The 26,202-nt window shown below is 39.6% G+C and overlaps 1 protein-coding gene across 8 annotated transcripts in view; it reads left to right on the top strand.

The window, feature by feature from the left end:
* Positions 1-26,202, top strand: part of AKAP6 (A-kinase anchoring protein 6) — a 456,973-nt gene that overhangs the window by 206,512 nt on the left and 224,259 nt on the right. For all 8 annotated transcript variants that reach the window (XM_084874316.1, XM_084874310.1, XM_084874315.1 and 5 more), the window contains one exon: positions 8,633-8,755. In XM_084874316.1, the coding sequence (XP_084730442.1) occupies positions 8,633-8,755 (123 nt within the window). The remainder of the gene's footprint in view (positions 1-8,632; positions 8,756-26,202) is intronic.

Below are 26,202 nucleotides of genomic sequence, written 5' to 3' on the forward strand. Positions count from 1 at the left end.
TCACAATCCCCAATATTTTAGTTATGAAAACTTGAATAAGTCCCTAAAAGGTTACTGTTTAAATCTCTCAGTCTTTAAAGGGGATGTTAATTATATTTGTCATGCCAATGCAGAGATTGTTGTAAGAAATCACAATGAGCAAAGGCTTGTTGTAAACTCAAAAGACTATGTAAATACCAGTTTTTTTGGTGACTTTTCCTATGAATCCAGGGCATTCCTATCAACAATAGTAGAAATAAGGAGAATACGAACCTTAAATCTGCCTCTAAGTAGCATTGTTACTTCCTAAACCTGTGTTTTTAAAAAGAAAAATTAATGAAGAAACTGACTTGGATGACCTCTAAGATACTTTTCAGGTCTGACATTTTGTAAGAGACTTTGTGGCACATCTAAGAAAAGAACCGTTTTTCTTTTTCTATAAAATATTCACTGAAATATATCATTTCAATGTGGTTGGCTTTATGTCCTATGGAATTCTTGGTGAATTCCTCTTAGGAGATCCTAATGGTGAGTGTGAGGCTGTGACATCAGTGAGCCTGAGGGTATGAAACTCCTCAGGCTCCATTGGAGCACTGTAATATGAGGAGAACCAGGCATCCTAGAGGAATGTGCAGCCTGGCTGGAGTTTGTAAGATGCTAGGAGACCAAAGATAATGGTGACAGTAAACAAATGAGTAGCCAAGTAAGAATTATATATGGTTTAGCCTGAATTTATGGCAAATAAGGTCTGCTAAATGAAGCAGATCTGAAACATTCTTGTTGGCAGATTTGCAGTTGTGATGTCTTGAAATTACCTGTCAGCACCGCTGTTTGTGCTCTGTTCAGATAGCAGGGCAAAAATCATTCCAAGAGAGTAGGTTCTGCATCAAGGTCGCTCATGATGTCAGACCGTGTCTGGGGCTGTGGATCTTACCGTAGAAAGACCATTGGCCTGGAATCTGCGTGGTGAATAAGCAGCTTTCCCAGGAAAGGTGCTGCCTGTGATCTGAGGCCCAGTGCCTTCCGTCTTTCAGATAGATGAGGCCTCAAGTCTCAGTTTTCAGGAAGCTAATGGCTTTGTCATTTGTCTTCCTTCGTTATCTAGGAATAAAGGAAGTTATTTGAGAGAGAGAGAGAGAGAGAGAGAGAGAGAGAGAGAGAGAGAGAGAGCACAGAGAGAGAAAGGTGTAGGTCATAATTGGCAATTTAGTACTGTTCTTATTTTGTGCTACATGAGCCCATTACCTTATACAAATAAATCTAATGCTGCATTAATAAAAATATTTTTATAGCATAGAGAAGACTATTTGTACCCTTCCAAAATAAAGTTTCTTTGCATACTTTTTCCTTATCTTATCCTTGTTGCATCTCTGGTTCTGTTGCTTGATGCACACCATTGTGTTTATGAGATTACATGGGCATACTTATATGCAGATTTGTTGTTGTTGTTAATACTCACCAAAGGATTTCCCCCCATGTTTTTCAGAGGGAGTGGGAGGGAGAGAGGGAGGGTAGGAGGGGAGAAAAGAGAAAGAGAAAGAGAGAGAGAGAGAGAGAGAGAGAGAGAGAGAGAGAGAGAAGAGAGAGTGAGAGAGAGAGAGAGAGAGCGAGAGAGAGAGAGAGAGAGAGAGAGAGAGAGAGAGAGAGAAAGGCATTGATGTGAGAGAGACTCATTGCACATTGACTGGTTGTCTCCTACGTGGGAATCAAACCCGCAACCCTTTGGTATGCCAGCCTACACTCTAACCACTGAGAAACATGGCCATGGCCAGATTTTTTTTCTGTAAACATATAGTCAGTCCTCTGTACCCCAGGTTTTGTATCTTAAGATTCAACAAACTGTGAATTGAAAAGAGTACTTTTGATCTGTGGTTGGAAATATGTGGATGTGTAGGTGGATGTGGATTTTTGACTGCACAGAGGTCAGCACCCCTAACCCTCACATTGCTCAAGGGTCATCTGTATTAACCAGTCTCCTTAATGGGATACAGGGCCCATGAAAAGTCATATTGTGCCCACTCCTCTCTCTAGACACACTTTATAAGGGAAATATGGCCAGAAAGAACTCTAAGACTAGCTTTGTTCAAGGTACCAAAAATATGAATATTCAGAAAAGTAGTAGATGGAACTCTACTGCAAATGAAAAGGTACAAATGACAGAAACAGATTTTGGGGGACAAATGTATTAATGGGTGAGGGGCTTTTATGGAGCTCAATGGAGGTGGAGCATGCAGCTTTTTGAGCCACATTGCCTAAGCCCTAGTGCCCTTTACCAGTTATCATTATGTTACTATCTTGAGCAAGTGACTCAACCTCTGTGCCCCAGTTCCTCCCCAGCAAAACAGGGTTAAAAGGGTATCTTCCACATAGAGTTGTTGTGATGATTAAATGTGTTAAAACATGTAAAGAGCTTAGAATAGTACCTGGCAGGTAATAAGCATTTAGTAAAGGTTAGCTCCTGTTAACATTGTTGGCATTATTACTAACTTGGGAGCAGAGGGGTTAGGCTAGGGGTGTCGAACTCAATCAGAGAAGGGGCCAAAATCTAAAATCCAGCCTAAATCGCGGGCCGAATGGTTTACTGAACAGTCATAAACTGACAATGTCATAAACTGACAGCGGAGTGCAGTGATGACAGCGCGGTGCGGGCCACATTGCAAGGCCTGGCGGGCTGGATTTGGCCCGCGGGCCTTGTGTTTGACACATGTGGGTTAGGCCATAGCAGCTCCTTATATCTGTTTAGATGACTCTGGCATTTTGGAATCAAATGCCTCCGCCCTGTTTTCTCCTCCCACCTTCAGCCGCCTTGGTCAGCACGCAGCTTCAGCCTCCTCCATGACCCACAGTAGTCAGATCACCCTTCCCATTGCATGGGCCCTGTGGTGGCTGCCCTACATTCCCGCATCCTCTTCTCTGTGAGATCCTGGGCCTCCTGCCCTGACAGATGACTTTAACGTTGTTTTAGAGATAATTCTCTAATGGACCCAATAATTTTAGTTAAGGCCCTTCTTTGACATTTAGGAAGTATTTATGCAAGGGAATTTAGGCTATAAATGTCTGTGAGCCGGCTCAGGGTTTCTGGCTGAGCTGTGCTTCCCCTGTGGGAGTGCATTGACCACCAGGGGGCAGCTCCTGTGTTGAGCGTTTGCCCCCTGGTGGTCACTGTGCATCATAGAGACTAGTCATTCCGCCATTCAGTCAATTTGCATATTAGCCTTTTATTATATAGGCTAATTATAAATGTAATAATATAAGTAAATATAAATTATAAATAAACACATATTATTTATAAGGTTGTTGTATGACAATATTATAAACTTGAAGGTTACTTGTATTTTTTTAAACAGACATTTATATGTGAGTTCTAGGCCTTAATACAATTATCTGATACATAGCAAGCTCTCAATTAATAATTTATGAATAAAGGACCTAATATATATGTGTACACCCGTGGAGTTTGAACAAAAAAGGCAATTTAATCTTTACTTCAGCTAGCCTAATGCTATCCAACCTAGGTAGTATATATGATTAACTAAACCAATAGTACTCCTAAATTTTATGTTACTCTTAAAAACTGTATCTTTTTTAATTATAGAAATTTTGTCCAAAGGATGCCCAAGAGTACTTTAAAGTGAATATTTAGAGCTCTATACTTGAGGACAAAACACCTGAGATCTTTAGCCTATTAGTTTTGTTTTATTTGAGAAGTAGTCTTTCTGAGCCTCAGTTTCCTTATCTGTAAAATAAGGGGCATTGAAAGAGATAGGATCTAAGGGCCTTCTAATCTGCATGGGAACTCTTCTCTTTTGCTTTTCCAAGCAGATGTATTTCAATACTATTTCCTGTCTTCTTGGCTCTAATGATGGGACAGCAGCTGTGTTGTTCTTGCCCTTTACTGACACTCTGCCCTGAAGTACTCTGGTAGAAAGCTGGCTATTTTATTGCTCATTCAGCATGATAAACTCTCTACATGGAATTCCAATTTTTTCCTAAAAATATTATCTTGGTTTTGCTAAGGAACTATTCGGTCCCTAGAAAAAATTTAGGATGTTTAGATAAACAACTCAGCAATCCCAGATAATCTTTTTAATGGCGTTAGCATTCTACAGACAATCCCATCTAACCATGTGCATTCTTGTTTCAGGTATTTGATTTACAAGGAGGTCTTACTAAACAAGAAAGTATTTAGATGTAATCTGAACACAAGATTCTAATAACATTTCCAGCTCTGCCCTTCAGTGATAAGGAGTCAGTGTTATGGGCATGTTGGGAAATGTTTATTAAAAGCGATTTTATCCCCAACAAGGTTGGAGGAGACTCAGCTCAATTTACCCATTCTATATGATACGGAGTTCAGAGAAGAATTTCCCTCCTGGTCAGCTTTAGATTATACCATTCTCTGCCCTGTTTGCTTTCTCTTTCTAACTGACAGCCTTTATTCTGGAACAATTATTTATTTATTTATGTATTTATTTATTTATTTATTTATTTATTTTTAAATGGATTGGTGTGACATTGGTCATCATGAACATACAGGTTTCAGGTGTGTGTTCCTATGTTACAAGTTCTGTATATTGCACAGTGTGCCTACCACCCAAAGTCAAATCTTCTCCTGTCACCTTATATATTTTTATATTTTAATGACATCCCATTCAACCTTTAGAAAGGAGCTAAGTATTTCATAAAACATTTCAGTCTTTTTTAAGTTTTCTTGTGGAATCAGAGTTAAAACTGTTTTAAAACATTTCATTTTTTCTTCGGTCTTTATTCAAAATTTCTTACCATCTCACGCATGTCCATATCCTCTCTTCTATTAGTTGTATTGGATTGGATTTTGTCAGTAGGGATGTCAGTAAATGTGTGAGGTGTAGCATCTGGGTCTTGGTGGCACATGAAGCACATAGATATATGGTCAGGAAAGGTAGAATGCCTTAGGGAACTATTGTGTAAAACTCTAGGTGGGTCATTGTGTATAAGAACTCTCTGCCTAAGAATTAAGCAAAAATGGGAGATTAAATATATGTTGGTATATCTGTAATAATAAAAGGGTGATATGCTAATTAGACCAGATATCCTTCTGAATGTCATTCCAAACGTCCTTCCTGACAAAGCTGGGGCCTGAGGAAAGTCCAGTCCCAGGTGCCTGCTGGCAGCTGGAGGGAAGGCAGCTGGGGTCCTGGGTGCCTGTGGGTGGCCAGAGGGAAGACAGCCCAAGTCCTGGGTGCATGCAGGCGGCCAGAGGAGCGAAGCCCAGGTCGTGAGTGCTGGAGGGAAGCTGGTGCCTGCAGCGGGGGGGGAGGAAGGTCTACTCTTGCATAAATTTTCATGCATCGGGCCTCTAGTATTTATATAACCTGAATACATAATTTTGCTTCTAAATGGAGTTCTTTTTATCTTTTATTTTTTTTAAATTAATTTTTTTGTTTACACTATTACAGATATCTCCTTCCCAGCTCTCCACCTCATACATGCACACTCCTTTGCCCACCTCCACCCAGCTCCTGCCTCCTCCTTTTCCTCTGTCCATCACCACACTACTATATATCTATGTCTATGGGTTATGCATATATGTTCTTTGGCTAATCTCTTCACCTTTTTTCCAGTTCTTTGACAGTTCTCTGTAAAGTTTCTGTTGAGAAATCAACTGACAGTCTTATGGGAGCTCTTTTTTAGGTAACTAACTGCTTCTTTCTTGCTGCTTTTAAGATTCTTTTTGTCTTTAACCTTTGTCATTTTAATTATGATGTGTTTTGGTATGGGCCTCTTTGGGTTCATCTTATTTGGGACTCTTTACTTCCTGGACTTATATGTCTATTTTCTTCATCAGGTTAGGGAAGTTTTCTGTCATTATTTTTTCAAATACAATAGGTTTTCAGTTTCTTGTTCTCTCTCTTCTCCTTCCACACCTTCCTGTTGCAAATGCTTGATGTTTTCCCAGAGGCTCCTTATACTATACTCATTTTTTGCTTCCTTATATTCCAAATCACCGATTTAACTCTCGGCTTCATCTATCTACTGTTGATTCTCTGTAAATTATTATTTTTGAAATATTTATTGTTGAAAGTATTACATATGTCCCCTTTTCCTTCTCATTGACCTCTTGTAGTCTGCCCCCACCCACCGTCCCAGGCCTTCATCACACTATTGTCTGTGTCCATGGGTTATGCATAAAGACATACAAGTTTTTTGGTTGATCTCTTCCCACCCATCCACTTACCCCCACCATCTGTAAAATATTTCTTTATTTCAGTTATTGTAGCCTTTATTTATGATTGTGTTGAGGTTCTCACTAAGTTCATTGAACATCCTTATAACTTTGCATGTAGTAGATTGCTTAACTCCATTTTCTTTTGTTCTTTTTCTGGAGTTTTGTTCTGTTCTTTGATTTGGGACATGTTTCTTTGTCTCCTCATTTTGGCAGTTTCTCTATGTTCCTTTCTTTTGGGTAGGGTGCTGTGTCTCACAGGGTTGGTAGAGTGGTCTAATGTAGTAGGTGCTCTGTAGCATCCAGTAGCATAGTCCCCCTGATCACCCAAGCTGGGCACTCGAGGCACACCCTTCATATGGACTGTGTATACTCTCCTTTTGTAGTTGAACTTTGATTGCTGTTGGCATATCAATGGTAAAGAATTACCCTCAGGCAGATCAGCTATGACCACCAACCTCAGACCTCCAACCACTGTGGAGGATCAGCTGTGCAGGGTCTCACCCCGCAGAGCAGGACTTACTTCAGTGTAGCTCTGGTACTTGCTTAGTCCACCCCTTGAGTGTGTCACTTATGGAGATGATTTGATATGATCTGAAGTTATCCACTGGGTGTGCTCCCCTGGGTCCTCCCGTGAGGTACAGGACAAGGTTAATCATGATGTGTTTCTCCCTGAAACACCTGGCATGAGCTAGGTGTCATAGAGGAGGGCTACAAAGCAATCTGCAGTTGGCTACTACTTGTGCTGGACTTGGAGGTGCCAGGAGAGGCTAAGCTCTGAACCAAAGATGGCTTTTGCTAGTGCCGGGCCTGGGTTCACTCAGCGAGAGTATGAGGCTGACTGAGGACAGATGTTACTTTTTTGAGAGATTTTAGGAAAATCTTACAGATGACATTGCTATAAGTCCATTTGGCCAGCAAAGGCTATCTTAATTTTTATCAGAATTTAATTATGAGAGTATCAATAATTAGGACTTCACTTTAAACAAACTAAGTATATGAGCAAGGGCAAAACTAATTACTTGACATAGATTCTTAGCACTTAGAACAATTTGCAATATGAGAAAATTAGAAAATTTTTAAAAGGATGGGTGTCCTTGTCCTGTGACACTTGGCATAGTGGGGATGTTTTCAAAAGGAAAACTTTAGGATCTTGGGAAAACACATGGTACACTACCACATGGAATGATGGACTTAACAGGCTGACAACACACCACACCAGAGCGTATCTGGACAGTCAGAACGGACTCCCTGGGCCTCCATGTCCACATCTCTGCTGTGTCCCCTTTTGATAGACAGGGATGTGTTTCTGAGTGTTATTGGTCTGCCTTTCTCTTTAATACTCTTCTCAATACTATTTTATCTTTTATAACAACTATTTTGAGGCCAATCGATTGTTTGAATTAAAGGGTTATGAACCTTAAACTATATTAGAAGAAACCTTAATAACAAAATGTGGCTTCTGAGAACATTGATAAAAAATTTTTAATCTTCAGCTATTACTCAGTTTCAGGATACCTTGATAAGCATTAAAATATTATTCAAAATTAGTCAAAAAGCAAATCTGAAAAACAAAACAAAACAGAAATACAGGTTAAGTGTAAGATGCATACCAAAGCATCTACATGAAATGTCAAAACCTGTCTTTGCTCTTTTACACCTCCAGGTGGTGCTGTTTACTTAGACATGGGAAGCAGGCACCCAACCTCATTTCCTTGCCTTAGGTCCACAGCCAGGCTTTCAAAACAATTTCCATTTCTACAGATGTGTTCTTTTAAATGGTCAATAAACTTTTATAACCACTATTTTAAAAATTGCAAGATTATTGTGATTTGTGCTGTCTGGGACACACCCAGAGCAGATGTTTACATTTATTCATTGGTCCCGTATTTTTCTACTCTTCCTTGTTTCTTAGAACTCAGACTGTCACAGACATTTGGGCTGTCATTAGAATTCATGCAAGCCTCTTAAAACACCTATGTGACTTAAAAATAGATTTCTATTTGTTAAGGTAACTCAACTCTATAGGCTTCCGAATAAAGAATACTATCTTCACAGAAATGTTTTTATCCCCCCAAACCCACGAGTGTTCCTAGCAGACCTGAATTGTTTTTTGGTGACGGGAGCTTGTCAGACACGGGAAATGTTTTGATAATTTTGGCTCGTCTTTTCAATGACATCCTGGAGACCAATCCAAATTTCTCAGAAAAGTTTTCCGAGGAAAAAAAACTGAGAGGGAGTAAGGGACACCTTCTTTTCATTTTTATAGATTTCAGTGCTAGGAATACTGGAAAATCTGTTCTACAGTGTGGAACTAGGATGGAAGTGCAGTAGTATCAATTTTACAATCAGTAAGGTTTGGAATATTTAAGATTGGCTTTAAACAACCAACTAACGCTTTTCTTGTTCTTTCCTTTTTTTCTTTCTTTTATTCTCTTTTGTCACAAGGGGTTTGTAGACAAGCTGGATGAATTCATTCAGTGGTTAAATGAAGCCATGGAAACCACAGAGAACTGGACACCCCCTAAGGCAGAGATGGACAGCCTTAAACTGTACCTGGAGACACACCTGGTAGGCAAGATGGTGTTGCTTTTGCTGATATTAATGAAAGGATTCTGATGCACGGCTTGTTTGTTTATGGAGGATATAAATTTTATTTATCAGAAGTCATTATTTGCTAATGAAACCAAGTTTTAATGGGGTAAATTGCAGCAACTGAAAATTTATAGGCATTTCAAATAAAACTATAAAATCTAAATCCTCCATATTTCGAGCTATTTTTAAGAAACATTTTCCAGAAAGATAAGTAATTACTTTAAAAATACCTTAGACAATTTTATTAGCCCCTCACTCTCTAAAGCAACGATTGAAGGTTTTCCTCTTCTTAAAAAAAATATAAATGAAAGAGATAATTTTGATGACCATTCTAAGCTTTCTAGAATTCTTGTAAAATTAATGAACCTCTCATTATCAAGAGGGTCTACTTTATCTGTTCTACACTGGGTTATTTTAATAAAATATTTAAAACGATGATCTCCATCATTTTTGCTGCTATGTGGGTTTTCAGCATATAATTAATACAACTGTCATTACTCTCGTCCCCGTGCAGAGGGAGAAGCATGGAGGGGAAGTGGGAAACACTTGGATGAATATGCTTCTGAATATGTTAGGAGCAAGAATTATAGACTGAGGGACATTTGATGAACCTCATGAGGTTTTTACTGAATGCTTCAAATGGCCGATATCAATTATGAAGGGGTGGGTACCAAGTAGTGGAGTGTGATAAAGCATGAAGAAAAAGCACGTTGTCATAGGAAATGAAAATTCAAGCTTTAAGTATCTCATCTTTATTCCTTTCACCGATAGCATAAAATTGACAAAGGCAATGAACACAAATCCTTGGGCACTCAACTGTGGGGTAGGTTTTCTGCCCCTCTTACACACTCAGAATATGGATTGAATAAGCATTGAGTGAGAGTCCTATATGTGTGACAGGTCGCAGGGTTTTAGGAATGCTCCCTGTGTCAGTGAGAGAATGAGAAAGAGGAAGAAGAAAGGTTGGGGGAGGGGGGAGAGAAAAAGAGAGAGAGAGAGAGAGAGAGAGAGAGAGGAGAGAGAGAGAGAGAGAGAGAGAGAGAGGGAGAGAATGCTTTAGGTTTTTGGTGTATGCATTTTATAATGTTTTATATCATTGCAAGAAAAACAGTCTCAAAATCCTCTTGCTGCATGCAAACAGTATTGTGGATGATAAAGAATGACAAGACTGTGTGATAGAGGTTGACTGTATTGTTTCCCGTTTTAGAGACCTGGGTTGATGGCATGTAAAACTGCCAGTAACCTGTCCGTCAGTAAATGAGTGGGTAACACAGCCATGGTACATTTCATTTTCTCAATGGAATACTACTTGTCCATAAAAAGGAAGAAAATTTTACCCTTTGCAACAGCATGGATGGACCTGGAGATTATTATGCTAAGTAAAATAAGCCAGTCAGAGAAAGACAAGTGCCATATGATTTCATTCATGTGGAATTTAATGAACAAATTGAACTAACAAGCAAAATAGAGACAGACTCATAGATAGAGAACAGGCAGACAGCTCTAGTGGGGGAGGGGACACTGAGGTATGTGCAGAGGGGAGAGAGAGAGAGAGAGAGAGAGAGAGAGAGAGAGAGAGAGAGAGAGAGAGAGAGAGAGAGAGAGAGAGAGAGAGAGAGAGAGAGATATGCCAGTAACCTTAAACACCTCTCTTGTACATGGATTTTTAAAATACTGCCCTTAGTACTCAATTCCCTGTTGAGTAGAGCATTGATTTTTTTAAAGAGGGCATTTCATAATAGCAAGATAAAGATATTCAGTGCTTTATAATGTAAATTATATTAATTAGAATGTCAACTTTTCACTGGCATTGTTCTGACAGAAATTCTAATCTGTGTTTAAACAGGAGTATATGAACTTTATTTCACATTAAGTGTGCTGTCTTAATTTCTCTTGATTTAATATTTTATGAGAAACACAGGTTTAGTTTTTGAGTTCCTAGAGGGCACGGGGACATGAAGAGCACCTCAACTCTTTGCATCGAAAGCCAGGTTAAGAGGGTGGGAACCAAGCTCTCACTTCTCTTTGGGCATTGAGGGACATGGCCTCTTTATAGCCAATGTTCTGTTCTCCAATCTGGATTACAAATTTATATTCCTTAATTGGCATCTGCCTCATTCTAGCCCGACACTATCCCCTAGAACTTTCTGCAGTGATGGGTATTTTATATTGCATTGTTTAATACGGGAGCCACTACCCACATTTATCTACTGAGCACATGAAAATGTGGCTGCAGCAACTGAGGAAATGAATTTTTAATTCTAATTAACTTACATTTAAATTTCCACACGTGGCTTATAACTACTGAATTCTAGTCCTATAAATAGCAGGACTCTTTATGGCTGCCCATAATGGTTTGCAGACATTCTTACCGGTCTCATAGTGATAGTCTCATCCAAAATGTGGAAACCATTATCCTCTGTGCTCTGGATCTCTCCATTAGATCCACAGCAAAGAGTCCTTCTTAAACTGTTTGTCTCTTAAAGAATAAACTTGTTCCTGCTTTAAGATCAACACTTTCTTGAACCATTTTTCTCCAGGGTCATGTCTGATTGTACTGGTTTGTCTATAGACAACACAGAAACAGCTTCTTTATCACCACTGTGCAAATAGTGAGGGAGTACAGTGTCCAGGTCTATGCACTGAGGTTGGCCACAATCTCGAATTTCACTTCTAAAATTATGAATGATGTTAACAGTTACTGAAGACCCAGTGTGCGTGGATCACCACTGAGTGATACTTAAGAACAATGACTGAGCCTCTGTTATACTGCATGCTGTGTCTGTTACTTGAGATATAGCCTGTGGTTTAAACATCTTTAGACCCCGAGTTACTCTGTGTCCCGACATTGTCTTCTGATTAAGACTGTCATTTACATTTTTTATTGTATTTGCTTGCTATGTTGCTGAGTTAATAAGTTATTCTTCTCAAAGGAAGACAAAAAGAATACCTACCTTACCATAAAGAAAGTATGTGTACAACTAAGCCTACATATTTATATTCTTTTCTTTTCTTTTCTTTTTTATTTTTATTGATATTTCACAGAGAGGAGGAAGGGAGAGAGATAGAGAGCTAGAAACGTCGATGAGAGAGAAACATCGACCAGCTGCCTCCTGCACACCTCCTACCGGGGACATGCCCGCAACCAATGTACATGCCCCTGACCGGAATCGAACCTGGGACCTTTCAGTCCACAGACCAATGCTCTACCGCTGAGCCAAACCGGTTTCGGCACATATTTATATTCTTTACTTCACCCTGCATAAGTCATTACTGCTCCTTAATGAGTGGGCAAAGGGTATTTGCAAGAGTATTCAGCATTCAGAGATAGTTACGTGAGTTTCTTTCAACATCTCTATAGATTCTATAATTTACATTAAACCAAAACGTGCCAGCCCCTCAGTTCAGCATTTTCTTTGGCTTAATAATGTGTTAGAATAGTTGGCACCCTGCAATGTTCATTATAAAGAAAAATAAAAAAATAAAAACAATATCAAAAGTTGTACATTTATATTTTGATACTTAATTCAGTTATTTTCCATGTCAGTAACCAAGGGTTTTTATCAATACAAATCCATTAAGGCTTCACAACACCTGTATGAGAGATGTGAAGGAGCTTTATTTTAACTTAAGAAGTACTAGTACTGTGAAATTGTGATGATACATCAATGGTTTTCCATGATAATTAATCATCTGCCTGCAACCAGCCTGCTCAACATGTTGAACATTCCTCTTCTTAGAAAACAACTTTTAAAATAGCATTGTGCATACCATATTTTCTAGTGTATAAGACGACCCTCTAATTTTACAGTTAAAACATAGGTTTAGGCCTGTATTCGCTGTACAAGACTACCCCCCACTTCCGAGACAACACTAGTTCTTTTTTTAATAGACCACCTCTCTGACTCTGGCCAATCTGAGCAGGCTTTTTACTAGAACACAGTGTACATGTTCTGTACCCAGAGCTACACTGTGTTCTAGAAAAAAAGCCTGCTCAGATGGGGCAGAATCAGAGAGGCGGTCTATTAAAAAAAGAACTGGTATATGCACCCCTATGTTCATAGCAGCACAATCTACAATAGCTAGAATTTGGAAACAGCCTAGGTGCATGTCAGCAGATGATTGGATAAAAAAACTATGGTACATCTACACAATGGAATACTATGCTGCCATAAAAAAGAAGGAATTCTCATCATTTGCAGCAACCTGGATGGAATTGGAGAACATCATGCTGAGTGAAATAAGCCAGTCAATGAAAGAGAAACACCACATGACCTCACTCATTTATGGATAATAAAGAACATTATAAACTGATGAACCAAAAGATAAATATAGAGACAGTAAAGCAACAAGTAGACTGTCAAATTACAGTAGGTAGGGTAGGGAGATCTGGGGGAGATAATATATCAACCGAAGGACTTGTATACATGCATATAAGTACAACCAATGGACACAAAACTCTGGGGAGGGGGGTAGGTAAGGGAGGGGGGGGGCAATGTTAAATTATGTACACAGATAATAATTGAATAAAAAAATGGGGGGAGAAAAGAGAATAAAAAAAAAGAACTGGTGTTGCCTCGGAAGTGGGGGGTAGTCTTATACAGCGAATATAGGCCTAAACCTATGTTTTTAACTATAAAATTAGTGGTCGTCTTATACACCGGAAAATATGGTATATGTTCTTATGGACTTTCTTCTTCCTCACCTCTGTCCACTTTTTAAAAATAGCTATATTAAGGTTTAATTTAAAGTATACAATTTTACATATTCCCACAAGCTGACAACTGTATAGTCCCACAAGACCTCACCACCATCAAAACTGTGGACATGTCCATCACCTCCAAAAACTTCCTATGATCCTTTGAAATTCTTCTCTCCCTTCCTGCTGGCCTTTCTCCCATCTCTGAGTAATCAGATCTGCTTTCTGTTACTATTATATTCACTCATATTTTCTAGGATTTACATAAATGGAATTAAACAATATGTACTCTCTATGTTTAGTGGGGGGTGGAGGGTGTTAGGGCAAGTCTGGTTTCTTTCACCAAGCACATGTATTTCATGTTTTAATTCATTCATTTTTATTGCTGAGTAATATTCCATTGCATAGACATACCACAATATGTTTATCCACTTATCTTTTGATAGAAATTTTAATTGTTTCCCTCACACTTGTTTTTATTGGCTAAAGAGGTATAAGTCAGCAATAACTGAATTTGAGTAGAAGCATCATAAGTAGTTCTTGGCAGACTATTTATAATAGATTTAAGAGGATTTATAGTATTCAGAGTTAAAGGACTTACGAGCTTATTTGGAGACTCTAGCAGGAAAGTGCAGCTACTCATATACCTTTGACCAAAGACCAGTCTTCTTTTCTGGGAGAAGGTCATCTTCTTCACTCAGGGCACAGCTTCAGGAGTGGCGCACAGGGATCAGTGAGGGAGGAGGGGGACACCCGCCTAGTCAGTCACATCAACTGAATCAACCCTGGTGATCAATGGGGGTGATGTCACATCCAGATCACCCTCACATCCCAGAGTCAGAGGACTTAACAGTAACCAGCAGAGCTGGAGAGTAACTTTTCCCAGTAGAGATTTCAATTCATGTCCCTTTGCTCCTGAGAAGATAACTCTAATTTTCCAAATAGTTCAGTCCACCAAATGGGCAGCACATCATATGCAATCAATTGTAGGAGAACAAGCCAAAAGGGTTTTCTTAAATCTATAGCTAATGAAAGTATCCAGTAGGAAGAACCGAAGTCAAATGGGCACCAGAGAGCTATGCAAGAATTAGGAGAAGAACCCAACCACAGTGCTAGGCTTAAATCTGGGAGATACATTTGCATAGGTTGGGCAATCATTAACCAAACACATAGAAATAGCCTTGGTAAAACAACATTCTTAATTCAGTATGATAAATGAGAAAATGTGGGGGAAATGCTGACAATGAGTTCATGTATATTAAGCACCCATGAGTCATTTAGGTGCTAGGAATGCATGATGAATGAGTTAGGTTTTTATCTTCCAAGGATTTCCGATCTAGGAAAGATGACCATAAATTAAATGTATTTATCTATAGACACATAAATGATTAATGTAATGCAATTTTGAGCAGTAAACTTTTGTAGAATATGCAAAATACTGTTCAAAGCATAGAGAAAAAGTTTTATTGGTTCTTCCTGGAGGGTAGGGAAGGCTCATAGAGTAATTGATGTACACCTCACAGGCCATATATGATCTGTTGCATAGACGGGGAAGGAGAAGAGATGGAAGGAAATTTTATGGGCAAGTGAGGGAGGTTTGGAGAGCCATCTGGTGCAACTGAGACTGAGTTGGAGTTTGGCAGGTTGGGATAGGTGGTAAAGGAGATTTATTTGTAATGAACTGAACTTTTCTCTGGGGGCAATGGAAACTCATTGAAGGTTTGATTTGATTTTAAAACAAGAGAGTGACATGAATCAGTCACCAATTCCATGAGGTTAGGGTCAACTTAACATAGATGAAGTCCATGAGAGAATAACTATGGACATAATGGAAAATGGTTTGAGTATAGAATTGGAAGGATATGAGTTTCTTTAAATGTATTTTTTTTTACTAACTAATATTTACTAACTATAACACAAAATTTTAAAGGTAAATAAGGAGAGTATAAAAATGCAGAAAGTCAAAAATAAGCCTTCCACCTTTATCCCCCCCCCCCCCCCCCCAGTTAGAAATTCTCCTTTCTTCAGGCAATCATTCTTCCTTGTTTCTATTTTTAATTTTAATTTTTTTTATTGTTTAAAGTTTTACAAATAATAGTACATATGTTTCCTCCTCCTCCCCCCCATTGACTTTCCCTCAGTCTCCCTTACTCCGAGGCACATGCCCTCACCCCCCTCCCAGTGTCTTGCGTCCATTGGTTATGTTAATATGTATGTATAACTAGTCCTTTGGTTGATCTCTTACCTCCCCCCTATCCCAACACTCCCAAGCCTTCCTGCTGTCATTTGACAGTCTGTTTGATGCTTCTCTGTCTCTGTATCTATTTTTGTTCATCAGTTTATAATATTCTTGATTATCCATAAATGAGCAAGATTATGTGGTATTTTTCTTTCACTAACTCGCTTATTTCGCTTAGCATAATGCTCTCTAGTTCCATCCATGCTGTTGCAAATGGTAAGAATTCCTTCTTTTTTACAGCAGCATAGTATTCCATTGTGTAGAGGTACCATAGTTTTCAAATCCACTCATCTGCTGATGGGCATTTAGGCTGTTTCCAAATCTTTGCTATTATAAATTGTATTTCTGTGAACATAGAGGTGTATATATCCTTTCTGATTGGTGTTCTGTTTCCTTGGGATATATTACTACAAGTGGTAAAACTGGGTCAAATGGCAGTTACATTTTTAGTTTTTTTAGGAAACTCCATACTGTTCTCCACAGTGGCTGCACCAGTCTGCATTCCCACCAGCAGTGGAGAAGGGTTCCTTTTTCTCAGCATCCTCACCAGCACTTGCCCTTTGTTAATATGTTGATGCTAGCCATTCTGAAAGATGTGAGGTGGTACCTCGTTGTTTTGATTTATATCTCTCCAATGATTAGTGACTTTGACCATGTTTTCATATGTCTCTTAGCTTTCTGAATGTCCTCTTTTAAAAAGTATCTATTTACGTCATTTGCCCATTTTTTGATTGGGTTGTTTATCTTCCTTTTGTTAAGTTGTATGAGTTCCCTGTAAATGTTGGAGATTAAACCCTTATCGGTGATAACATTGGCAAATACGTTCTCCCATGCAGTTGGCTTTCTTATTGTTTTGTCAATGGTTTCTTGTTCCTTTATATCCTTTCAGAGCTATTTCGAGTATCTGAAAACAAAAGCATATCTGTGCTTAACTTTGTTTCCTTCATTTACATTATCAGTAATTCAGAATCAGTGTAGAACTGCATCATCCTTTTGAGTGGCTGCAGAGTTTTCTGTTAATGAATATGCCATAACTTATTTAACCAGTCCTCTATTGATAAAAACTTAGGTTGTTTGCGTCTTTTTCAATTACAAACAGTGTTCCAGTGACTATCCTTGGGTATTCACCATCTTGCATAGTAGAATTATATCCTTAGAATAAATACCTTACATATGAAGATTATGGGTGAAAGGTTATACACATTTAATATTTTCATGTATTGCCAAATTGTCCTTGAGAGATTGTACCAGTTTATACTCAGCATGCACGAGAATGTGAAATACTGTACATCCTTGCCATTGGAGAATGTTATCACACTGATTGAGATTTGTTCTCTTGATAGTTACAAATGGCATTTCATTGTAGTTTGGTTTGTGTTTCATGTGTTTTAAGTGGAGTCAAACACATCTTCATATTTTTAGGAGTGATCTGTATTTTCTGAGAACCACCTGCTCATATTCTTAGCCTATTTTTCTGTTGGGTCATTGGCATTTTGCTTCAGGATTTATTGGAGCTTTTTTCTTGTATTAGGAAATGACTCCCTTGTCTGCAGTATGAAGAGAAAATCCTTTTAAGAGAAACTATTTTGGGGATTTGGTTCCAAAAGAACATGGACATCTTAGTGCTTTGAAGAATCTAGGGTTAGGCAGATCTGAAGGCCAGGCTGATAAGCATATAACAGGTCTCTGCCCCTGCCGAAGCATGCCTGGATTCCAGCACAGCGAAGACCAGGAGTTTGCTTACTTAGTGCCACAAGCCTGAGATCAGGGATGCTATTGTTGAGTGAGTGGATTTGATGCCTGAGCAATGAAAGAAATGGAGAGGGTGTGGGTCACTGGAAGGTGGGAGTAGATAAGAACAGAGTAAAGGAAATAGATGAGCTAGAGAGGCATAGATTGGAGAGACAGAGAAACAGGTCTCTCTTTTTAAATGTGTCTTTATTGTTGAAAGATATCCCCCTTTTTTCTCTACTGACTCCCTTCCCCGCTCCCCAGGTTTTCACCAGGCTGTTGTTTTTGCCCGTGGGTTATGCAGATATGCATACAAGTGCTTTGGTTAGTTCTCTTTTTGATGCACTACCAACTTCCTTTTCACCTTCCCTGGCTTCCACCGAGGCTACCAATGTCCTTGAGAATAGCACAGGAAGCCCCAGAGCTGGAGATCTGGCCAAGACTTGAATGTGTGTGAGGGTGTAGAAATTGGCTGAAAGCTTCTCTGCCTGTGTGTGCAGTGGGACTGATGCTCCAGGGCCCTTCTAGGGGTGTGTGAAACCAGGGAATGGGAGCCATAGGAGGAGTATTTACATAAAGAGGCAGCAGATGTTACAAGAGCTTAGTGACCATGGGGGCTTGTGCTGAAGGTAGTGCAAACTATGTCTTGCACACAACAGCTGCTGTAATTATGGGACTTAGTTAAAGAAAAACATAAAATTTTTTCACTGGAAAAAAATTCTAACTGTATAAAAGAGCATAAAATTCAAAGTGAAAAGCGTACCCCTCCCCCCCCCCCCCTTGTGTAACCAACATAAACCAGTTGTTCTATGTCCTTTTGGATTTTTTAATGTAAAAGTACATAGATTTAAGGATTTTTAATTCATATTGTATGACTTGTTTTTATATATAAACATATCTCAGATATCCTTCTGTTAGTACGAGATGATCTGCACATTTTAGCATCTTCTTAATATTTTATTGTGTGGATGTGCCATTCCCAGGATGATGGCCATGCAAGCTGCCTCCTTATTTACACTTTTGTAAACAACACCACAGTGAGCATCCAGGTCATTTTAACACTAGCTGAGTGATAGCCTCTTCTTGGTCCCAATTGTGTCTTGTCTACAGCAGCAACTCAAAGCTCTCATGTAATGACTGTCTGTCATACTTTAGGTACAGCTTTTGCAATAGGTCCTAAAAAGCGATTTAAGGTCCATGTATGTGTGTGTACAGAGTTTTGAGTTTGTGTTTATCAGGCTATCTTCCAGAATTTTGTCCATTTTAAGATTGGCACCTGCAATTTGAGGTGGGTGGCACAAGGTGGCGGAAAGCACCCAAATCCTTTTTGCTTACAGTCTTGGTACTCTTGAAGGGTTTGAAAATTTCCCCCTATTTTCATTGCCCTAAGTAAGTACAAAAGCAGATTGGATTAAACTAATAATGTGCCTAGTTAACAAAATATCAGGACAGATATTTTCATGCATTTAGATCTTCATGTTATATCATATTTTTTATTAAACAGCTTTCATTTGTATTAAAAGAAAAAAAAAAAAAAAAACAACGCTATACTTCCCACAGTATTTAGCCATACAGGTAAGGTGCCTCAAACACATTCATCTGTTTTTATTTTGCTTGCCCTCCTATCTCCAACTCTGCTCCATTTTTCATTCATTGGAGTTAAAACAGGCTTTCCTTTCTCCTACGTCCTGCTACCCACCTCTCCCCGCCTCTCTTTCTCTGCTGAGCTGATAGGCAAGTCTGGCCCAAGCAGGTTGTCTCACAAGACCAGCAGCTTCCATGTGGCCATACCACTCTGCTTAAGGGAGGCACTCGTCAGACTTCAAAAGTCTGAGCTGTAAAAGGCAAAAGATTTATAGGGTCAGAAGAGAAACCAGAGCATTTGCTAAGCGAAATAAGCCAGTTAGAGAAAGATAAATACCATATGATCTCACTCATTTGTGGAATATAATGAACAACGTAAACTGAGGAACCAAAATAGAACCAGAGTCATAGAAGCATCGAACACACTGTCCAATCTAAGAGGGAAGGTAGAGGGAGCGGGATAAGAGATCAACCAAAGGACTTGTATGCATGCATATGAGCATAACCAATGGACACAGATGGGGGTTGGGGGGTGGTAGAGGTGGTCAGGGCATGTGGGGGCAGCTGGGGAGAGGTCAGTGAAGGAAAAAGGAGACCATATAATACTTTAAACAATAAAGAATTTTTTTAATATATATATTTTTTATTGATATTTTACAGAGAGGAAGGGAGAGAGACAGAGAGCTAGAAACGTCGATGAGAGAGAAACATCGACCATCTGCCTCTTGTACACCCCCTATCAGGGATGTGCCCGCAACCAAGGCACATGCCCTTGACTGGAATCGAACCCGGGACCTTTCAGTCCACAGACCAATGCTCTACCACTGAGCCAAACCCGGTTTCGGCTAAACAATTTAAATTAAAAAATAGCATGAGCTGTGTGAGTTTGGCTGTGGGCCCCCCTCCAGCCTCACCAAGCAGGGCGGGACCTTGAAGCTGTGAAATTCCCTTTGCTTGTCCCTCTTAGATCCCATTAGTTTAAGGCAGTGGTCGGCAAACTGCGCTCATGAGCCACATGCGGTTCTTGAGCCACGGTTAGCCACTCTGTTGACCAATTAGTTTGCCGACCACTGGATTAGACTAAACGTTACTGTGTAGTTGGAAGCTGTGAAGCGATTGTGGCATATTGTGTGCAAAGAGGTAAAGTGCCTGAGAGTTTAGTAGGAAGCATTACTTCTCTTTGGGGTTTTAGAAATGCTCAGCTCCTAGCCTTGCCTTACTTCCGTTGGTGGCTTGGGAATGGGAAGATCTGTTGGGAATCTAAAGCAGGCAGGCATTTGAGAGGTGGAAGTGTGAGGACAGGAGGCTTGTTTTGGGCACGGTGAAACGTCCTGGACCAGATTTCTCACTCATATAACTCTACTTCTGTGTCTCTAGGAGGTGCATAATATAGTCTTCCCTTTTCAGGTAAAAAGGATTCCTGATTTAGTCAAAGCATCTGGGAATAATTTTTTTTTTTTTTTTTTTTTTTTTTTGCCTGATCAGTTTATGGACTCCTAGGCCATAATATTCAGCAGTTCTGATCATTTTGAAAATTGTTGGTGCTCATTTATTACTTTGGACTAACTCATCACACTTTATTTGGTATTCTTTTTAGGATATAATGAATGTTTTAAATTAGAATGCTAGGGAAACACTGCGTTTATTAAATACTTACCATCGAGGGTGGTACTATGCTAAGCACTGAGAGAGTCTGCAGGCTGGCCTTGCACTCTGAGGGTCCATGCTCAGGCTAAACCGCGCTGGGTAGACAAGAGCCCACGCATGACCTGACTCACGTGAGCCAGGGGCTGTCACCTACCAACTGTCTCCCTGTATGAACACCAATGCAGATCCTACTTATCTACAGTGTTACAGGGAATTTTTGGAATCTTAAGACAATTTATCTGATATAAATGATATTAAGGTAAAAGTGTTAAGCCTGAAACAGATCTTTACCTTCGCCAGAAAGATGCCTGTCATATCTATGGAAGGTTGTTGTGAAGATCAAAGAAACACTTTATATGTAAGGATGATTTGTTCATTTGGGGGGAATCCTACACATTTTTCTTTGATATCTGAGAACATGTGGTATAAAAAGCTCAGGTGTTCCTCGAGATGTTGAATTTCTCCCCATCCACCTTTCACTGAAAAATTCACCTGTGACTCTCACCTACTTGAGGGACAGCTTATGTCTCTTGGGTATCTCCTATGATACCCAGCCTTGTTCTTGACAATAGTTACTAAAGATATCTGCTAAATCAATAAATGCATTTGTAAAAGCAGTGTTACAACCATTACAGACAGCAAATTTTAACTAATATTATAACTCAGTAAACAGTCGCTGAGAATGTCTGCAAATTAAATTATTTCCTCTAGCCCAGCCAGGGTAGCTCAGCAGTTGAGTGTCAACCCAGGAACCAATTCCTGGTCAGGGCACATGCCCGGGTTGTGGGCTCCATCTCCAGTAGGGGTGCATGTGGAAGACAGCTGATTGATGATGCTCCTCTCTCATAGATATTTCTATCTCTCTATCGCTTTCCATTTCTCTCTCTCTAAAAATCAATAAAAATCTAAAAAAATCATATTAAAAAATTATTTCCTCTTTTATTTCAAACCAAAATGGACCCTGGTCACACAGCTCTCTGGGTCTTGTATGGTATGTTTGTAACAAGAAAAACACCTATAGAGGGGACAGGAAGAAATGCTTTCTTCTGTTGGCAGGATGTAATTCATCTGTGGCCCAAAACACAGGGAAAAGAAAAATGCTAACTCAGATATTAGAAAGGTTAAAAATATTCCACAGGTTAACATTACCATTTCAAATATGAGGACTACATGACTAGACAGGATGTTAATGACTTGATATTAGAAAATTTATTAAATTTACTTTACAAAGCATTTTGTTCCTCCTTTCAAATGCATGAAGCAAGTGAGTTGGAATAGATCTGCCCCAGGCTGCCAAACAAATTTTTAATGGAACTGGAGTCCTTCTGGGATTGTCCTAAATCCACATAATAGTCTTAAGTCCTGGTTTATGCACTGGGACCTTTAGATTAGCAGATGTACGGGTGAATAATATGCTTGTATCCATCCATCACCTTGGTGACTCCACCTCTGCAGGGGCTGTTGCACATCAATTATCCCACCACAGGGGGTCCAGAGAGATTCTGGCCATCACTGACCTCCTTTTCAATCAGGCCTCAGGGCAGTGTGTTCTGGAAGTAGAATGGTCCCTTTAGACAAAACCTCTGAGAATTCATTGGGCCTGATGTGGCCGGGCTGGGATGTCAATGTGATTACCTGTGCCAGGTGTGAGGGCAGCATTCAGAAAAACAAATGAAAATTTGCTCAGTAAGGGGCACCATCAACATTCAGCATCTCTCCCATCTATCTAAAATATTAGCAAAGTGAACTTTAGTAGCATACATTTACCTTCCTTACCTAAAAGCTCATTTGTTTGAAAGAAATTATGATTTGTTGAAAGAGGTAAATTCACTTTCGAATACTTGGAAATGTTTCTATTATCTGAGGTTTCAGAAAGAAAGTCTACTCAGAAGAATGGAGATTTTTGTCTTTTTATCTTAATATCATCCTTCCCCCCCAAGGAAAACAAAGTTTTTATAATGCTTATTTTATCTTATCTTTTCTTTTTTATTGTTGAGATTATTAGAGATGTCCCTCTCCCCTCTCTCCCAATTTCCAGCCCACCCTAGGCTCTCACCACCCCATTGTCTTTGTCCATAGGTAATAAGATCTTTGTTTAATCTCTTCCAGCACTGCCCACATCCCCTTCCTCTAAAAATCATCAGTCTGTTACATTTCCATGCCCTTGATTCTATTCCATTCACTAGTTTATTCTGTTCATCAGATTTTTTATTGGTTTGATTTTTAGATTTAGTTTTTGATAGATATGTATTTGTTGCTACTTTGTTATTGATATTTTTAATCTTTGCCTTTTTCTTCTTCCTATTCTTAAAGAATACCATTCAGTATTTCATATAATACTGGTTTGGTGGTAATGAACTCCTTTAGTTTTTTCTTGTCTGTGAAACTCTTTATCTAACCTTCAATTCTAAATGATAGCTTTGCTGAGTAGAGTAATCTTGGTTGTAGGTTCTTGATAATCATCACTTTGAATATTCCTTGCCACTCCCTTCTGGCCTACATAGTTTCTGTTGAGAAATCAGCTGACAGTCATACGGTCACTCTCTTGTAGGTAACTAACTGTTTTTCTCTTGCTGCTTTTAAGATTATCTCTTTGTCTTTTGCTCTTGGCATTTTAATTATGATGTATCTTGGTGTAGTCCTCTTTGGGTTCTTCTTGTTTGGACTCCTCTGTACTTCCTGGACTTGTAAGTCTATTTCTTTCACAAGGCAGGGAAGTTTTCTGTCATTATTTATTCAAATGGGTTTTCAATATCTTGCTCTCTCTCTTCTTCTGATAACCCCATAATTTGGATGTTGGTACACTTGAAGTAGTCCCAGAGGCTCCTTACACTACCTTCATATTTTTGGATTATTTTTTCTTTTCTGGTTGGATGTTTATTGTTTCCTTATATTTCAAATCCTTTCTTTGATTCTCAGGATCTTCTACCCTACTGTCAAATCTCTGTATTCAGTCAGTGTATGCTTAATTTCTGACTGGTCCTTTCCATTTTATTTTATTTTTTGCATTTTCACTAAGATCCTTGAATGTCTCACTAAGTTTCTTGGATGTTTCTAGAACCTTATAACTGTGTTCTTGAACTCTATATCTCATAGTTTGCTTTCTTCCATTTCTTTCATTTGTTACCTATTTCTTTATTTCCATATTTTGGCTGCTTCCCAGTGTTTGTTTCTTTGTATTGGGTAGAACTGCTAAATCTTTTTGAGTTGATAGAGTGGCTTTGTATAATAGGTGTCCTATTTGGCCTAGTGGCTCAGCCTCCCCAATCACCTGAGGTGGACACTCTAAATGCACCCCTTTGTGGGCTGTGTGCATAGTCTTATAATTTAGCATTGATTGCTGTTGGTGTCACTGGGAGAAATTAATTCCAGGCCAATTGGATGTGGGGACCAGCTGCAACTACAGTGGAAGAGCTGCTGTGCAGGATACATCCTTATGGGGCAAGACTTGTTTCAGTGGGGCTTTGGTGTTCACTGTGTCTGTCTCTTGTGTGTGTTGTTTATGCATGTAAAGAGTAGTAATCTGGTACGGTCTGATACTGACCACTGGATTCACTGATTCTTGGGTCTCCAGGAAGGTGCAAAGTCAGCCACTGCCTGAGGCCATCCAGCAGGAGCTTCAGAGAGATCTGCATATTTCTCCTCTTTGTATTTGGTTTGGAAGTGCTCAGATGAAGCCTAGCTGTGAAGCAAGGCAGGCTGCTGCTGGTGCCAATGCCAGTCCTGGATCTTGGGCTTTTATTGATAGGTTTTGGGCTCCCTGACCCAGCTACTGCTTGTTTGACAGATTTTTAGCCTAAGAAAGGACAGGTCATTTATATGCAAAGCCACTGCATATAGTTTGGGTGGGGTTGTAAATTGGATGGGGTGGGGTCTCAGCAAATCACCAGGGCAGAACAGACAGAAATGGCTGCCAGTCAGCCCTACAAAAGGGAACTCCCAGCATGGGAATAATGACCATTGTGAGCACCTCTGTCTGGAAGAAAGCCACCTCCAAGTTTCTGCTCCGATACCAGACAGTCCAGTTTTTTCTTGTGTATGTCTGGGTCCCACAGAGCCTCACTTGGCACTGGAGCTCAAAGGAAGCAGGAGCTTGTAAGTTCAGTTTGTGGTGCTGGCCTTTTAAGAGGAACAGCTGGTTCTCCAGCAGCCTGTGTGTCACTCATCTCCAATCTGCACTCGTTTTTATAGTCTGTAGTTCTTATTGCCCATAGTGATTTCTTTTCTCAGCTCTTGGACCCTAGGCTGGGGGTTTGGTATGGGGCTGGGACCCCTTGCTCCTTCAGGGGGCCTCTGCAGAGGTGCTCTCCCTCCTGATTTAAAAAGGGGCACACTTGGGTGCCAGCCCAGCCCATTCTGTGCCTCTGCACCTCCTACCAGTCTCAGTGTGCTTTTTTTCTTTACTTTTCTAGTTGTAGGACTTCCATTCAACCAGCTTTCCAGTGGTTTGGGATGATGGTTGTTCTGTATTCCAGCTGTAATTTTGATGTGGTTGTGGGAGGCAATGAATACAAGCATTTGCTTATGCCACCATCTTGGTTCTCCTAATGCTTATCTTTTTTCTTTTTCTTTTCTTTTCTTTTTTTTTTTTTTTTTAATAATGGTTTTATTGTTTTTAGAGAGAGAAGAAGGTAGGAGAGAGAGAGTAACATCAATTAGTTGCCTTCTATACCCACCACGACCAGGGATGAAACCCACAATCTGGCATGTATCCTGGCCAGGAAACAAACTTTTGGTGCATGGAATGATGCTCAACCAACTAAGCCACACTGGCCAGAGCTAGTGCTTTTTTCTTTTTCTTCTTTTTACAATAAATTTGGAACTTCTTTCTTAAGAGTGCATAGTACTTTTAATTTTTTTAAGCTTCTAATATTATACCCAGAAGTGTCGTGTATTGTCATAATTTATAAATCGATGACAAATATAGCCACTTCATCTTGTTGGGGAGATACAAAATTGTGATGGTGGCTGACCATTTATTTAATTACGTGGTAAGTACCATATGAGAGAGTAAAGTTAAATTGATGATTTGGGCTATCTCAGCCAGGGTACAGTTTATATGGCAATTACACCAGGATCATCTAAGTGTAATTGGCAAGTAATTTTGTAAGTGAGGGAACATGACAGCTCATTTACATGGTGCTCACTGAGTAAAATTTGGGGACATTTATCAAGTACCTCCAAGTGAACAGTGATCGCACCGGTATCTCCCAAAATGCTATGGGCAGTTTGAAAGCTCCATGGAAGGTTTTTGGAATAATCTTTGTTCATTTGTTCCCTAAATGTTTTTTAGGTGTGTTGTGCACCAGACACTGTCCAAGGCACTAAGTATACAAAAATGGGGGAATAGTTCTACTCTCAAGGAACCCATGTGTGGCATTCAGACACATCATCAATAGTGACACAACAGTGTAGTAGGTAGAGGTGTGAGCGCTGTGGAGGTATTGTGGATGCGGAGGAGGGGAAACTTGGAGGATGGAAGATGGTCAAGGAAAACCTGCTACAGTGGCTGATACCTGGGAT

This window comes from Pipistrellus hanaki, assembly GCF_964339955.1.
Source record: "Pipistrellus hanaki genome assembly, chromosome: 1".
NCBI classification, from domain to species: Eukaryota; Metazoa; Chordata; class Mammalia; order Chiroptera; family Vespertilionidae; genus Pipistrellus; species Pipistrellus hanaki.